The sequence below is a fragment of the Lampris incognitus genome, chromosome 19, assembly GCF_029633865.1.
Source record: "Lampris incognitus isolate fLamInc1 chromosome 19, fLamInc1.hap2, whole genome shotgun sequence".
NCBI lineage: Eukaryota > Metazoa > Chordata > Actinopteri > Lampriformes > Lampridae > Lampris > Lampris incognitus.
The window spans coordinates 24051398-24069983 of NC_079229.1; the positions used below are offsets into that span (position 1 = coordinate 24051398).

An 18586-nucleotide genomic window follows, 5' to 3' on the forward strand; every position below is an offset into this window, starting at 1 on the left:
CCAAATCACCTGGTCTCTGTTTTCGGCACACCACATGCCCAGACTCAACTCCACCTTCTCTGCAATTCTCATCAGTCTATCACCCGCCTGCCCGCCAGGCTCGCCCCCAACCAAGTTGATATTTTATATACCTGTATGTTATCAGTCAAGTGTTTGCCAGTTCATCTCAGTGGTTTACGTGTGATTGATTATCTGTTAGTCTGTACCTTTTTCTCACACTTGCCTGCCCCGTTTTGTTTTGGGGTTTTTTGTTTTTGTGTCTTTTTTTGTAATGGAATTTTCAAAATATGCCTACATAGCAATGCATGTATATTGCGTATGACTTTTAACATCTAATTATCAAAAAAAATGCTGCAGTAAAACAACTTAAAAATACTCGCAGATGTACTCGGGGACCTATTTTACAAGATTATGATTGAGTTAGCTGATAATAATTTGATGTAATTTTTTTTATGGAATTTTCGAAATCTGCCCATGTAGAACTGAAAGGGATATTATAATTTTAGCATCCAATTAAAAATAATTCTGCAGGAAAACAAATTATCACAGAGGTACCAGGGGACATGTTGTACAAGAATATTGTGGCGTTTGCTGAAAACAATTTGATCTGATTTTTTATTTTTTTAAATCTACCTTTGTAGAACTGAAGGGGATACCATACAAAGGGATGTGGATGCGTAATTGACTTTTAAGTGGAGATGGCGCAATCGCGCCTCTCCGAAATGTAGATTGCATGACTGCAGTGATCAAACGAACCAGACACTAATTTTTGAGTTCTCCATAATTATCCTATGATGTTGAGAAAACAAGTAATTTTCTCGTGATGAATTATCTCGTTATCTTGAGAAAAACTAGGCTTTATTATCTTGAGATAACGAGGAAAATGCAGAGGACAGGAAGAAATGGAAACGGATGATCCGCTGTGGCAACCCCTAACGGGAGCAGCCGAAAGTAGTAGTAGTAGTAGTAGTAGTAGTATCTTGAGATAATGAGATAATTTACTCATGATCTCGAGATAACGACATTAAAAAAAAAAATGCAAGCACTGCCATAGACTGGGCTCTACTATTAAAAAAAACGTCGGCACATATTATCATCAGATCCAGCAATTTCCATGACTTTGAGAGAACCATCATTAACAAGACATAGTCTCAGAGATAGCCTTGTACATGCTAATGTAAAATTAGTGGAAAAGAGTACACAGGCCTTATTAAAACTACTTCCAAATGGGTGTTACAAATGCAGAGGATGTGCTCCGTGTAATAATATGGTCATATGTAAATACTTTACTCATCCTCGCACTGGAAAAAATTATTTTGTCAGTGATATCATAAAATAGGTTAATAGTTTGCACTCTTGTCAAACAGTCCAAAAAGACTAGGCCTTTAATCTGAATGCATGTGAGATGAGCTACAGAACGATGCTCAGGAAAATCCCTTCAGTCTGCCATCAGACAGACCAAACACGGTATTTCACCACAACTTCTCTCTTTCTTTCCTTTTCTCACGCCACACCTTTTTGGATGGTACTTGTGTTTGTACAGCGCTACCGACCATTAAATACTTGAAGATTTTTGCATCCTTAAACCCTCAGTGTGGACATTCCTTTTACCTGTTATTAGTGTGCGAGCATTTGTCTACATCTCATCAGTGACATCATCACATGCTCCACTTCTCATGTAACTTATCAGGAATCGGGAACATCTGTTCGTTACTTCATTCTGTGCGCCTGCGCACATGAAATGAAACGAAATGTGGTTTCCCTCAGCCCACAGCAGTGCAACACAAAGACAAAAACACATCCGAAATACAAGAACACATATATCCAAACCACAAAAAAACTGCAAAAACTACAAAAAAACACATATCCAATATATATAAAATAAATAAATAAAAATTCACTGTCCAAGCGAGCGAACGCCAGGATGACAGTCGGAACTGCCGGTCTGCATGGGCTAGCAGTTAGCTTAGCCTGCCCCGCTTCTGCGTCCTGTCAGACCGGTTTCCTCCTCAGGCACAGCTCCAGCAGGGCCATGGTCCCTGTGCACACCAGAGGCAGCTGACCAGGCTCCCACAGCCAATCCAACACCAGCTCTCCCAGCCAGACACCTTCGACACACCTCTTCAAACTCCACACAACACCAAAAAAAACACAGTCAATGCTGGCGAGGGTGCCGCCAGACCACCCTCGTTGTTATCAGAACTGCCGGTCTGCATGGGCTAGCAGTTAGCTTAGCCTGCCCTGCTTCCACGTCCTGTCAGACCACCCTCGGTGTTTCCTCCTTGGGCGCAGCTCCAGCAGGGCCGTGGTCCCTGGGCCCACAGGACGCAGCAGACTCAGCTCTCCCAGCCGATCCAGTGCCAGCTCTCCCAGCCATCAAACGAATCCACAAACTTAGACGCAGACGTGGACAAAGACACTGCATGGATGGTACTGGGCGAGGCTGCCGCAAACGCAAGTGCGCACTGCCATCTTCCCACACCGGTACTTGGTGAGGCTGCTGCAAACATCAATTTGTGCAGCCGTCTTCCCACACCGGCAGCAGAAATAATTTATGTGATCAAATGTCCTTGTGGGCTAGCCTATGTTGGTAAGACCTTACGCTCAATAAAACGGAGACTAGGTGAAGATAAGAGTTCCATAAAGAGTAATGATAGAGATTACCCAATAGCAGTGCATTTCAACATCCCATCATTCAGGTTCCAGGGCTTCGAAAAGGTGACTCTAGCACAGAGAGGTAGCAACATTGATGAAATTCTTAATAGAAGAGAAGTGCACTGGCTATTTAATTTACAGACTTTATCCCCCCAAAGTATTGAATGATGAGATTCCATGGCATGTCATGCTCTAAGGAGCTTTGGGGGTAAAATAGACCTCGGAACTCCCTACCTGAGGAAATGAGGCTAGCAAACTCGCTGCCTTCTTTTAAATCACTTCTTAAAACTTACTTTTACAGGAAGGCGTTTTGATAGTAAATCCATTGTTGCCCAATTTTTATTTTTTTATATAGTTTATATATCATACTTTCATAATTTTACATTTCTAAGTCTTTATTTTTTTACACTTTTCTTTCATCACCTTATTTTAATTGTTTTCATCATAATAATTGTTTCATCATAATCATAGACTCAATATCATGGCCCACTGGCATGTGGACATGCCCTGACAACGAGTCAAGGTTACCCCAGTTATGGGTTGGATAACAAAGCTACGGGGATGCAGCGTAGTGAATGTCAGCGGACGAGCCAATCAATGACCAACGGTGAAACTCACAAGATGCTGAGCGGCAGAACCTTTTTGTCATCAACGGTCAAGGTCACCAACTCAGTCCAATCTGATACTGCTCACGTCCATAGTTGTAGCAAAACATGGACGTGTTTTAGTAAGACTCGTCTTACTAAACAAGCTATCAAAAAATGACATCCGAGGATACTCGACCTGAGGATGATGATGATAATCCTTGTTTTATCAGCTCTAATGCACTTCGTTTTAATTATGCTCTTGTGACTTTATCCCAATTGTGTTTTACCTTGTTCTGCTGAACTGGCATTACGTCCTATATTTATATTGTATTTGTTGTTTTATCTTGCCTCTGTGCATTATTTTATCCTGTTGTGTGAGGCACCTTATTACGTTGTTCAGAAAGGTGCGATATAAATAAATTGTATTATTATTATTTATAGTCCACTCAAGATACAAGTCTTTCTTATGATTGTACAACTTTGAAAGGCTCATGAAACCTGCAAGGCCAATGTTTTCATTCATTAGATATGCAATTTTTTTTAAATAGTCTTGTAAATAGACAGAAGTATGAGTCATTTCTCAATTGTTCCTGTTTTTTTCTTTTCATTTTTTGTTTTTATATGTGGACTACAGTGTGAGATTGTACACGTCACTGTCAATTATTGAGGCACTCCCACAGAAGATTAATTATACCACACCTGTGCACACAGAATGGGTAGAGCATGATCTATTTAAGATCACTGTTGTAAGAATTGTTTACAATACTCTTGACGAAGGTCCAGAGGGACCGAAACGTTAGCACGATCAATAAATAGTGACGCTGAGCAAGAGAAATGTGCGGGATCTTCCTTTCTCAATAATTAGATGCTAAAATCATAACAATATTCCCTTCAGTTCTACGTGGGCAGATTTTAAAAATTCCATTAAAAAGGAAAATCAAATTAATTCCAGCAAACTCCACCCACCATATTCTTGTTCAACATGTCCCCAAGTACATACCTCTGTGATGATTTTCAAGTTTTTTTTAACCGCAGCATTTCTACATAGGCAGATTTTAAAAATTATATAAAAAGAATCTAACTAAATAGTTAACACCAAACTCCAAGTACAGTCAATCAGGCTGGAGTCTGGTGAGATCCCTTCCTCTCTCTCTCTCTCTGCAGAATTTGGTTTCATTCATGTTGAACAAGAATATGGTGGCGTTTGCTGATAACAGTTTGATTTGATTCTTCTTCTTTCAGCTTGTTCCCTGTTTCTCAGGGGTCGCCACAGTGGATTGTACATTTTTCATGTACCCTGTGAGGGTACAGCATCAATGGCGGATGTTGTTAACCCGGGTCTCAGCCAATCCTGTATGAAGCCTCGACTGATCCGGTATGGTCTTGTCAATCTGCATACTGATTTTGCAAAATTTTAAGTTGGATACCCTTCCTGACACACCCACTAACCTTACGGACAGGGGCACAGGTAAAGCGCTGGGCCATCCCAGTATTCATGGACTTGCGCCCATGCCTGTCGCTAAAACAACAATTTCATTTGATTATGTTATGACATTTTGAAGACTGGAATCTATAGCACTGAATGGGCAAATGGCTTTGCTTTGCTATGTGTTTATTAAAAAAAATTGTGAAAGAACAAGAAAGTAATGACAGATGTATGTATTTTAATGAAGGAAAATGAAAAAATAGAAACGTTCCCATTTTAAACAACCTTCATGGCCATCCGAGTATAGAGTTCTGAGTTTACGGGGTGCACCTGAATGCACTATGAGGTCCCAGTAGTGCAGCCGCACCTCTCTGAAATGTAGATGGTGTGACCCCGGTGATCAACCGAACCAGACACTCATTTTCGAGTTCTCCATAATTATCTCGTTATCTCGAGAAAACGAGCTTTGTTATCTCGAAATAACGATATCCTGATCTCGCGATAACGGCATTTAAAAGAAAAAAAAGAAAAAAAGAAGAAAATTGCAAGCATGGCTGGTCTAAGCTTCCGTCTTCCGTAGAAGACAGTTTTAACGAAAGGTAGGCAGCTCTGAAATTGGCCACTAGGGGCGCTCAAAGCAAATAAGTGTAAATCGATGGGAACCAATGGGCGAATTTCACAAAAATCACAAACAATTGTAATTTTAGGGAATTATCTTTCTATATTGGCTCATTTCTATAATGTCTGAGTCCATAATAGATGAAAATACATCAAATGCGATTGATGAATGACTTATTTTCAGAAAATGAGGTTTATTCTCTTATTCTAAGAGCGACGTCATCATGTCACACACGTACGTGTTGAATTGTTGATTTTGATTGCATTCTCTTTAACCAACATGGTCAATAAGCATATTCAGGCTTATGGTAGCTGGTTTCTGAAACAAACACACAAACAAACAAACAAACAAACAAACCAACACACACACACACCTCCCAGACCCTGAGAAAAAGAAGATTCACAGTTGTAGTCACAGGAAGTACGTTTTCAGCCATGCCGCCACCTCTCAGCCCTATCTTGCCCATTCATGTTAGATGCAACTTACACGTACTAGTGGTAAAGGGCACTCGCAAATGCAAGAACAATGGAAGAGATTGTGAGTGTCTTATCTTATTCAGCTAAACCATCTTTGCCAAAAGCAAACTTTGTCACATAGCAACTGTACCAAAAATGGATATTTGGAGGTTGTGAGCCTTCTAGGGATACTGGGTGAGGGAAGGGAGGTTCAGGGTGGCATATTGAGGGCAGCAGAATGCCAAGAAAGACCACTCATGTATGTAATAGTTACACTGAATTAATTGTTCAGTGTGACCCCCCCCCCAAGAACCTACCCACCTATACCCCCTCCACCCCATCATAATATCAATTAATATTATGGCAGAAGACAGACGCACCGATGATCCGTAACAAGTGGCGTCTCTGGAGAGAGCCAGTGCCACGAGACGGCCTTAATTAGGCCTGAAAAATGGCAGGTTATTCCAACCCTGTGCTCCCTGTTAATCTATGCAAGAGAGGCCCAGAGTAAACCCTGGCCCCAACTAGCAAATGTTATTATTTTATCTTTGTCGCAGCTGCGAACAAGCCAATGGGTGAAACAACCAGAGGGTGGCAGATTTTAACAAAGCTCACAGGGAAGAGGTTGCTGGAGCAGAAGCGGTTAGTGGAGCTGGTTGTGCGGTGGTGCTCCTCCGGGTGGACACATATATACACAGGAACATTTTAATTAGGTGGAGGGGAGGTGGTGAGCGGTACAGCTGACAGGTTACAACTCCACCCAGTTTGACTGCTAACGGACAGCTGACAGCTAGTTTTAATTCTATCGGTGTTTTCAAATTCAAATGTCAACCTTTCTCCTTTTGCTTTTTCTGCCCTGTATGTGTTTTGTGGTATAAATTTCATCATGAAATTTTCGCTTTGCCTGACTTCATTATTCAGTCTGAAAATTGCAATCCCTGTACTTGTCTTCGGTGATGCCTTAACACAAGGCTACGTCCCATAGAAAACAGAATTAACAAAACATACAAACAGAATGAGCTGCAAAGTACTTTATCTCTAGCAGTCTTCCCCATCAACAATAAGGCAAAGAAGGTGACATTATGTGAAAGCAAATCACTTTCACCATGTCACAAAAAAACCCAAACAGACAAACATTGAATTGGCTACTGTACATGCCTGCACACATCTCTTACATTTGAGGAGACACAATATTGCTCCTTCCTCACAAAGAGATGTTTTCCAAAATGATTTATAAAGAACATTTAATTATGGCAGAATAAAAACGATGTAGTGAAAACATTTACTCCCCCAACTCTCTCTCTCTTTCTCTCTCTCTCTCTCTCTCTCTCTCTCTCTCTCTCTCTCTCTCTCTCTCTCTCTCTCTCTCTCTCACACACACACGCGCGTGAGCACGCCATCTTAAAATGTTGAGCATGTCTTGGATAATAACCAGCAAACATTAGCTCCTAGCTATGCGTTTTATGGTTTCACCTCCCAACGGGCTACGGTTGGAATCTGAATACAATATGCCCGCTCGCTGGGTGGATAGACTGGCAGGCCGAGACAACAGAGGCCACTGTCACCAGCAGCTCTTTACATTATGGCAGAGTAGCTCCCAGCTACACCTCAGGGAGGCTAACAGCCCCGCTATCACTTGCATTGAGTAAGCAATCTGTCTGGCTCGGCTGGGTAATTACAGATTTGCGGTACCTTTTCCTGCTGATAATGCTGTCATGCACTATGGCTGTTGCTTTGGCCTGCAGGCTAGCTGGATGGTAGGGGACGGCTTTGTTTCAGCAACGCCATCATCTCTGTGCCACAACTTATCATGCACAATATGGAGGAAATGTACAAATTATCGGTTGAATTTCACATTCAGGTGATGCTGATGGATGGTAGGCTAGATGCTGAATTCAGTATCACCACATTTCTACACTCAACTTGGGGTTGCTGGTTGTAACCAGTGTCCAAGGTGAAAGGCATTCACTGCATCAGGCAGTATCCAATTCATAAAGGCTGCCCTTAACGGTGAGATTTCTATTAAATCTATAAAACATCTATTCATTCCAGCATGTGATTTATAGAGAGAAGTTTAATTCTTGAGTTTGACTAAAAATTCTTTGCCTTGGTATTTCAGAGTGGCTTTCACGACAATCTCTGCATAGAATTTACATTGGATTTATTCAAACTTTGAAACAAAGGAATATTTGACTTAAGATAAATGAAATGAATCATATGACATTTTATTAAAAAGAAAAAAAAGGTGAAGCAGCAAAGACAGAGCCGACTGAGCCCTGGTTACCATATTGAAAGAATATCTACACTGCGGTTGTGCCTAATGCGGAACAGAGAAAAATGTACATATGAAATATATTCTCTCATTAAAGAAAAATTAATTATTAGCTTTTCCTGCACACTCTCCTGTGAGCACACTGACAAACAAGTGAGAAATATGATTGCAAATAACATATTTAAGAGGGCCTAATAGCCATTTCCAATACAATACATCATTCTGATCAATTGTACTTATTCGTTTCTGCACGCCTGCTTTACGCTTCGCCTCTGATTGTATTTTCCAAATGCCAGGAGTAGACAAATCACCACTGCAGACTCACAAGTCATTTAGGAACAATGAGGCCAAATGCTGAACATGGGGAGAAAGCAATGCACAGCCACAGCCTCTGGCATGACTTTGACCGAAATCAAAATTCCAAGCTCTGAAATCTCTCCTGTTCAGTTTGTGTGATGCATTTTCTGCAACGGTGCCGTGCACAGTGATCGTCTAATTATACAAAGCCTCACAATAAAGAAAGAGACTTAGGCAGACAAGCTCTCCACCTCAGCATGAAATATCATATTAGCCCGTGATATTATTGCAGAGTAAGACCACAGGCAGAGTCAAGCACTGTCATTAATTTAGTTGGCATTGACAGAAATGAATGAGGGTAAAATCTCTAATGAATGGTAACACCTACAATACCACCCATTAAATCTTAAGGATGATACTCATACTAATGAGGCTATCTTCCTGGAATGACGTCAAGCTCTATAGGTACACAGTTAAATTGTTTTGAAGTACAAGAAAGACTTTTTTAATGACTTTGAGAGACAGTGGGTTGCCTCTGCGAGTCAAACTTAGACTGAATACAGAAAGAAAAAAGGAGGGGGAGGGTTTGGACCAACTGAGGAGCAATTTCCAGATCTTACCTGTCCTGGCATGGCATTTTCACAGAGGAGGGTCTCGTAGTCTATAGCAAAGACCGGGGCATTATCATTTATGTCCAGCACAGTGATCACAGTGTTGCCTTTTCCAATTTGGGTAGGGTCACCTGAAAGACAGAGAGAGAGAGAGAGAGAGAGAGAGAGAGAGAGAATGAAAGGGTTCCATGTTGATGTCAAAGCATTCACCAGACTTTCTTTGAAACACTTTCATTATGCCTTAACCTTGCATTTATTCACTCAGCCAATTTATAGAATATTGATCTCTTTCAAGTGTTCTCAATTAATCATGAAGATAGAGCAAAATGCAGTAACCAAGGCCAAAAAAAAACAACCCCACATCGTTAATGAAATATGTAATGCTTTCCTATCAGCTGGCCTCCTTAGCAGTTCTGGTGGGAATATGCCAAAGTGATCAGGCAGCTAATTACACATGGTGTTGGGTTGATGTGGGGGAAGACAATGTGTAGGGGCAGGTCAGCCTGTGCAGTGGGCTCCTCACCTCCATCTGCCTGACATACACTGATGCCTAAACGGCCGCGTCTGAGCGGAGGATGATGATTTAGGCTGGCGTCGCTGCCAAGCTGACGAGAGATGACGTGCTGACATTCAGGGCGGCCAATATGACAGAGATAAAAAGGACACGTGCCGCCTTAGGCCACAGACTTGTTGGCATCAGCGTGGTCTGAGCAGAGCGGATGCAATGTGAATGCAACCCCAATGCACAGCATCCCTCAACCAAAGAGACTCTGCAACCTCTTTAGTCGCAGACTATAAATACTATCATAAGGCATTCGGGGCAGTGAATTCTGTAGCCAGTCTGAGGACGCCAAGGTTTTTTTCGGCCGGAAAAAAAAAAGAGCCCGAGTGACACTTTGCATCAGCAGCCGGTCTCGTGCATGAGGGTCTGTTATGACATTTCGCATGGTTATTATTACGCGTGTTGCCTTCCTTTTGTTGCTCCAGTATAGCAAGTACACACTCTGGAAGCAACAAAATAGTGCGCTGGCATGCTGCTATGTGCAAATAGAAACATTTCTTCAGAAGTGAAAGTGATAAAAAGATTAAAAAAAGAAAAGAAAAAGAAAAGCCCACAATGCACCTATACACACTGGGCTCTTTCTTATGATGTGATAGCAGAGGAACTGCCAGGGTGACATGTAGTCCTTTTGAACTTCCGCTGATGCGATGCGGCTGTCTAGTGAGCGCTCGGCAGGTCCTATGCCAGTGATTGCTGTGCATGTTTGTGTATGGCGGTAGAATGATAAGAAGAAGAAGAGAAAAAGCCCCATTGTCCTTGGAGCTGTTGGGAGATGAACAAAGGCGTGCAGCATCTCTCCGTGTCACATTAGCATAGTTCAGCCGTAGGTGAGAGCGCCTACCCTTAGTCAGCACCTTGCCCCCCCCCGCCCCGCACATGCCACGGCTCAAGGAGACCTGGAGGTCAGTGTGACCGCCCTGCATGTGAATTAACATTCCCCGACAGCCCCGCAGCAACTCCACTGTATTGGAGGCACGATGCAGGCGGCTATGTGGAGGGAGTGGTTGTGCGGTGGTGGTGTTGGATGCTGAAGGTGGTATAATTCATCTAGATGACAGGACAGAGAGGACCACTAAGCTTTACACACGGGTTTCTCCTGACAGTGACACTGATAAGCTCTAACGGATCCGAGCGGGTGCTGTTCCGTACTTACGGTTCTCGATGGCGTAGATAGTGAGGTTGTGGACAGAATTTGCCTCTCTGTCCAGAAGCTTGGCGGTGCTGATGATGCCGCTGAGAGCATCCACGTTAAAGTAGCGCTCCAGGTCTGTGTTTCTGTCTATGGAATACCTGAACACAAGCAACAAACTTTCAAAAACAGGGTTCAACATTGATTTTAACTTTTCTTTCCAGCGCACTTATGCAAAAAGAAAACTGTTTTTCAAACTTAAAACTAGTCACATTATTTTGACTTAATTAGAGATTTAATCAGCCACCGCCATTGGAGATTATTACTGTGTTTATGGTTTCTTAAAATAATTTTCTTGGACGTGTCTAAAAAAGCACTTGTATAATTAACACTATCAAGATCTTTTTTTTGTGTCAGATATGCAGTAAAATTGTGCAACTTCACAGTCTGGTGGAAATAGATCCCTATCAAAATGAGAATACAGGCTGTCCAGCTTTCTCTCAGCACACGACACAGATCAGGCCTTTTTTAATACAGAAAGCAACTCACATTTCTGGAGAAACATTACAAGTTCAATTAGCCTCTCTCCAAAGGGTATTATTGCAACATAATTTGATTCTTGTGGTTGCATTCGTTTCACAATAATTTTAATTCAACAGATGTAGTACAATATATTGCATAGGGCGATAACAGTCACAGAAGCAAAAAAAGGCAATTTACGACCACAATACTGCAATAATTTGATTTTCTGATTAGGCTTACCGACAATCCATACACACCACGTATGAATAAACACAATATTCATCTAATTAATGCATAATGGGTGGGAATCTCAGAGGTGACACCACACAGATTGGCTTCCTGAGTGCTCGTTTCAAGTCATGAATGCCATGGCACCGCTATCGAGCCTTGACCCTCCTGCGGGAGTGCCCTTCTCTTGTTCAAGATGGCATTTCACTTTTGCAAATGTTGCACAACGTAGTACTTCCACCATCTGCCATTGTCCATGCCACAAGCACACGGGGATTGGACATTTCAGTAGTAGTCAACAAATTCTGGGTGTTTGTAGATAACGAGGAGTATTCGAATGTATGAGCCTACTGATAAACAGCTCTTCTGCAAGGTGTTTGGAGTATTTGCCTGTGCTCTTTGCGGGTCTCACTGTACATCTGTGGTGTAATGGTGTCACCGTGTAACAGCCGGTGAGGCATACCTGATGGCACTGTTGGAGTAGTCCGGGTCATGAGCAGAGACTCTCCCGATGGAGGTGCCCACTTTGGCATCCTCAAACACCACCATCTTGCTGAGTGGAGTGGAAAAGATGGGCGGCTCATTCACATCTTCCACTGTCACCTTGACCGACGTGGTGTCGCTAAATGGGCCCATGCCTAAGAAGTTGGAGTCAATATTCCTGTTGGTGGCTTCGATTCTCAGGGAAAAGCTGCTCTGAGTCTCAAAGTCTAAAGGCTATTAGAGGCAGACAGGGAAAAAAAAAAACAACATAATTCTTGTTATTTATTTTGTAGCAATAGTGGTCACGAGAAGGGAGGTAGGTCTTCAGAGGTTGTTCAACATTCAGGAATCTGAGCTTCCTTCTTGACCACCCACAATTAAGATTGCACCTCAGTGGCACTTCTGAACTTGCAGGGCATTGTGAAGGCAAGGCAATGACATTAATATATATATATATATATATATATATATATATATATATATATATATATATATATATATATATATATATATATATATATATATATAAAATATACTACCACTCAAAAGTTTGGACTCACTTGTCATTTAAGTAGTTATCTATATTTTATTCAATAATGTTCTTAAATTATATGAAACAAAAACCAAAATGTATTTATAAGATGTTTTGTTTAGTATATTTCATGTATACGTAGGTGCATAATGCTAACAAAGTAGAATCATTCTGTGTGTACACACACACACACACACACACACACACACACAGGTGCTCAAATTTGTTGGTGCCCCTCCACAAAAAAAAAAAAAAAGGCACGCACAATTTTCCCTGAAATAACTTGAAACTTACAAAAGTAATTGGCATCCACTATAAATCAGAATTTGATTTTGATTTTTTTTATTCAACATAATATTATAAATCATAAAACAAATGAAAATGACGGGACCCTTAATCTAATATTTTGTTGCACAACCCTTAGAGGGAATCACTGCAATCAAACGCTTTCTGTAGATCTCAAAGAGACGTTTGCACCTGTTAGCAGGTATTTTGGCCCACTTTTCCTGAGCAAACTGCTGCAGCAGTCTCAGGTTTGATGCGTGCTTTCTCCAGACTGCAAGTTTCCACTCTTTCCATAGCTGTACAATAGGATTCAGATCAGGACTCATAGAAGGCCACTTCAGAATAGCCCAGTGCTTTGTTCTTACTGGGTGCTTTGCGCTGTGTGTTTTGGGTCATTATCCTGTTGGAGGACCCATGACCTGCAACTGACAACAGATTTCAGATGCTGGGCAGTACGTCTCGCTCCAGAATGCCTTGATTGGGCCCTGCACAGATTCAAGCCACCCTGTGCCAGGCTCAGCAAAGCAGCCCCAAACCATAACCGAGCCTCCTCCATGGTTTCACTGTAGGTATGGGGTTCTTTTCTTTGAAAGCTTCGTTTTTTCATCTGTGAACCTAGAGCTGATGTAACTTGCCAAAAAAGCTCCAGTTTTGACTCATCTGTCCAAAGGAAATTCTCCCAGAAGGATGTGGCTTGTCAAAATGCATTTCAGCAAATTACAGTCTGGCTTTTTTTTAATGTTTTTCTTTCAAAAATGGAGTCCTCCTGGGTCTTCTTCCATGGAGCCCACTTTCACTCAAAAAGTGACAGATGGTGCAATCAGAAACTGACGTACCTTCACGTTGGAATTCAGCTTGTATCTCTTTGGCAGTTATACTTAGTTCTCTTTCTACCATTCGCACCATTCTTCTGTTCAATCTGGGGTCGACTTTCCTCTTGCGGCCGCGCCCAGGGAGATTGGCTACAGTTCCATGGACCTTAAACATCTTAATAACATTTGCAACTGTTGTCACAGGAACATCAAGCTGCTTGGAGATGGTCTTGTAGCCTTCACCTTTCTCATACTTGTCTTATTATTTTCTTTCTGATCCCCTCGGACACCGCTCTCCTTTGTTTTCCCTGGCCCATGTTCAGTGTGGCACACACAATGATGCCAAACAGCACAGTGACGTTTCTCCATTTAAATAGGCTGAATGACTGATTGCTAGATTGGAGACATGTGTGATTTCATTGAAGAAAGAAATTAGTTTGAAATGCTATAATTCAATTATTTATTATCTTTTCTAAGTGGTACCAACAAATGTGTCTGGGCCATTTTAGAATATCTTTGTAGAGTAAGCAATAGTTCATCTCTTTTATCAGGTTCTTTGCTTAATGGTGTTACATACCAAAGGCAAGCAAGAATACATGACATAATAGCTTCTAATTTCATCACTTTTCAGGGGGGATGAAGCGTTATTTGAATGAGCTGTAAGGTACCAACAAATTTGAGCATGTCTGTAAATGAAACATAACTAGTTTTACATCAGAAGCAGAATCATGTTTATTGGCCATGTAGGTTTGCACATACATGGAATTTAACTCCGGTTTGGTGGCTGTCTCAGTGTACTTAACACAGAATAACAACACTACAATCTTCAGATATATACACAAGGATGGACTATGTACAGGAGATATAAGAGGTGATAAACTACAATGGTACAGAGAATATATGTATATAGCGCTGCCAATGCTTTATATATATATATATATATATATATATATATACACACACACACACACACACATACAAATATACACATACATATATATACATACACACATATATATATATATACATACACACACACACACAAATATATATATATATATAAAGCATTGGCAGTGTGATGCACGAAACAAGCTTGTACTGTAATGCATTAAAGTTTTTCCCCCCTACATCTATCTTAATATTGCACTCCTCATTTGTTGAGCATTATTATCAACACTATTGATGGTTTCTGGGGAAATATAGTGAGGGCAAGGCAATGAGATTATATGTATGTATGTATATGTATATCATTATATATACATATACATATACATACACACACACACACACACACACACACACACACACATACATACATACATACATACATACATACATACATACATACATACATACATACATACATACATATATATTAGGGCTGGGACTTTAACGCGTTAATTCGATAATTAATTATAGGAAAAATAACGGCGTCAAAAAAAAAAATTAACGCATTTTATTTTTACACTCCAGTCAACACGGAACGCTTCTCAGTGCACTCGTTTCTGGCACACGGATTATTCCGATGCACCGAGTGACGTCAGTCAAGCGGAAGGCGGAGTAGGTCAGGCTAACATGTTAGTATGCTAACAACAAATGTGATAGACGACAAGGATGACACCGCGTTGCTTAGCTCTGTGGATGGGAAATTTACGTTTAAAAACCGGTCAGATGGAAGCCTAAATAAAAGCACTGTTGTGTGCAGACTCTGCAACAAAGAGTTTGCATTCCACCGCAGTTATTCAAGCCTCCGGTACCACCTAAATGCGAAACACGTTGCAGCTAGTACGAACACCGGAGCTAACGCTAACGCTAGTGCTCCTAGTACAACCAAGCAGAGTCGCCAACCGACTCTCCACCAGATGACGGGTTTCAAAGCCAAGATGAGTAAGTCCACGTCTGATAAATTAACAAACTCACTGGCGAAATGGATTGCTGTGGACTGTAGACCACTTTCAGTGGTAGAAGATCAGGGGTTACAAAAAGTACTGTGTTTACAAAACAAACTTGTTTTGAGCAAAATAAACAGGATTTTGTTGTTTAAACGTATGTATGTGTCTATTCATTGATTTAGTCATCTACCAAGACTTGTTTGAATTGAAAAATGTTGCTTCTGGTGTCAAATATCGATATGCGATTAAAATGTGATTAATTATGATTAATTAATTACAAAGCCCATAATTAATCTTTTTAATCAAGTCCCACCACTAATATATATATATACACACACTCACCGGCCACTTTATTAGGCACACCTGTCCAACTGCTCGTTAACGCAAATTTCTAATCAGCCAATCACATGGCAGCAACTCAATGCATTTAGGCATGTAGACATGGTCAAGACGATCTGCTGCAGTTCAAACCGAGCATCAGAATGGGGAAGAAAGGTGATTTAAGGGACTTTGAACGTGGCATGGTTGTTGGTGCCAGACGGGCTGGTCTTGAGTAGTTCAGAAACTGCTGATCTACTGGGATTTTCACGCACAACCATCTCTAGGGTTTACAGAGAATGGTCCGAAAAAGAGAAAATATCCAGTGAGCGGCAGTTCTGTGGGCGAAAATGCCTTGTTGATGCCAGAGGTCAGAGGAGAATGGCCAGACTGGTTCGAGCTGACAGAAAGGCAACAGTAACTCAAATAACCACTCATTACAACTGAGGTATGCAGAAGAACGCACAGCACGTCGAACCTTGAGGCAGATGGGCTACAGCAGCAGAAGACCACACCGGGTGCCACTCCTGTCAGCTAAGAACAGGAAACTGAGGCTACAATTCGCACAGGCTCACCAAAATTGGACAATAGAAGAATGGAAAAACGTTGCCTGGTCTGATGAGTCTCGATTTCTGCTGCGACATTCGGATGGTAGGGTCAGAATTTGGCGTCAACAACATGAAAGCATGGATCCATCCTGCCTTGTATCAACGGTTCAGGCTGGTGGTGGTGGTGTAATGGTGTGGGGGATATTTTCTTGGCACACTTTGGGCCCCTTAGTACCAATTGAGCATCGTGTCAACGCCACAGCCTACCTGAGTATTGTTGCTGACCATGTCCATCCCTTTATGACCACAGTGTTCCCATCTTCTGATGGCTACTTCCAGCAGGATAACGCGCCATGTCATAAAGCTCGAATCATCTCAGACTGGTTTCTTGAACATGACAATGAGTCCACTGTACTCAAATGGCCTCCACAGTCACCAGATCTCAATCCAATAGAGCACCTTTGGGATGTGGTGAACCGGGAGATTCGCATCATGGATGTGCAGCCGACAAAAATGCAGCAACTGCGTGATGCTATCATGTCAATATGGACCAAACTCTCTGAGGAATGTTTCCAGTACCTTGTTGAATCTATGCCACGAAGGATTAAGGCAGTTCTGAAGGCAAAAGGGGGTCCAACCCGGTACTAGCAAGGTGTACCTAATAAAGTGGCCAGTGAGTGTATATATATATATATATACACACACACACATACATATATGTGTGTGTGTGTGTGTCTGCATGTGATGTGTGATTAATTATAGCCTTTTACAAGGTTAAGAAATTGAAAGCATAGAAACGTGAATTGTAATACAATCTTGACACTGTCTAGCTTAATACGAGGTCTGACTTTAACAAATGTATTTGTAGACAGCTTTTATATTGACTCTGAGCTCTGAAAGCAATGATATTGATTTGAATGAAGACACCCAACACGGTAAAAGGCTTTCTGACATGAATGCTTTGCAAACATGTTGTCATTTCATCTGACTTATGGCATTCCCCATTGTGACCTGCAATATACTGCAGGAGAACACCGATGTGACATTTTTATTGTGGGTGACTCTTCTCCTCTATGTGGTGGTTTTCCGAGTTTGTCGCGAAACAAATAAAAGATCAAATTCCCCTATCAGACATGTATGGTTTGTGCCCAACAATGGCTCTCGTTCCTACAAAAGAACTCCAGGAATGAGCTGTCACATCTCTTTGGCCTTGAGGAGACCATTTCAAACTCTCTAAAAAAAAAGTCTGAAATGTGCAGTGATTGTCCTTAGCCTTGCTGTGTCCACAATCAGAAAATATATACTTTTACAAGAGGGGATTTTTTATAGCAGCCAGATTACAGGTATGTTTGGTATTATTCAGTGCTCGGCTTTTCTTAATGTTTTACCTTTAGAAGTATGATGACCCCCTCCTGTGTGTCCTCATCTGTGGTGATGTTGAACAATCCAAGCCCCTCTCCATCCATGATCCTATAGTCCATCTCTGCATTGGAGCCTATGTCAGCATCATCCGCTTTGATCCTGGCCACCACGGATTGTACAGGCAGTGACTCCAACACATTGTACTGATAGTTTTCTGCAGAGGACAGAGAGGAGAGGACAGGGCGGCGGTAATGGCTGTTCTTATTTACATACTAAATCAGGAACACTTTGTGTTGCACTGCTGTGGGCTGGGGGAAATGATTTTTCGTTTCATTTCAGTTACACAAGTACATGAAGTGAAATGACAAAGACAAAAACACAGCCAAAAACTACAAGAACACATATATCCAAACTAAACACATATATCCAAACTAAGCAACAAAAATTCACTGTCCAAGAAAATGAATGCCAGCCAGGATGACTGTGGGAAATGCCGGTCTGCATGGGCTAGCAGTTAGCTTAGCCTGCCCTGCCTCCATGTCCTGTCAGACCGCCCTTGGTTTTTCCTCTTTGGACCCAGCTCCAGGCATGGCCATGTCCTTTGTCCCACCGGATGCAGCAGACCAGGCTCCCCCAGCCGATCCAATGCCAGATTGCCCAGCCAGACACCTTCGACACACCTCCCTGCACTCCACACGATGACATCAAAAACACAGTCAAGGCTAGGCGAGGCTGCCACAAGACCACCCTTGGTGTTATCGGAACTGCCGGTCTGCATGGGCTAGCAGTTAGCTTAGCCTGCTCCACTTCCGCATCCTGTCAGACCACCCTCAGTGTTTCCTCTTTGGGTGCAGCTCCGGGCAGGCCCGTGGTCCCTGGGCCCACAGGACACGGCAGACCAAGCTCTCCCAGCCATCAAACGAAGACACAAACTTAGATGCAGATGTGGACAAAGACACTGCATGGACGGTACTGGGTGAGGCCGCTGCAA

The 18586-nt window shown here is 41.9% G+C and overlaps 1 protein-coding gene across 1 annotated transcript in view; it reads right to left on the bottom strand.

The window, feature by feature from the left end:
- cdh7a (cadherin 7a) overlaps positions 1-18586 on the bottom strand; it is a 103344-nt gene that overhangs the window by 22824 nt on the left and 61934 nt on the right. Inside the window, exons 5-8 of the mRNA XM_056299051.1 lie at positions 17622-17809; positions 11827-12080; positions 10638-10774; positions 8932-9053 (exon numbers count right to left, since the gene is read on the bottom strand). Of these exons, the coding sequence (XP_056155026.1) occupies positions 8932-9053; positions 10638-10774; positions 11827-12080; positions 17622-17809 (701 nt within the window). The remainder of the gene's footprint in view (positions 1-8931; positions 9054-10637; positions 10775-11826; positions 12081-17621; positions 17810-18586) is intronic.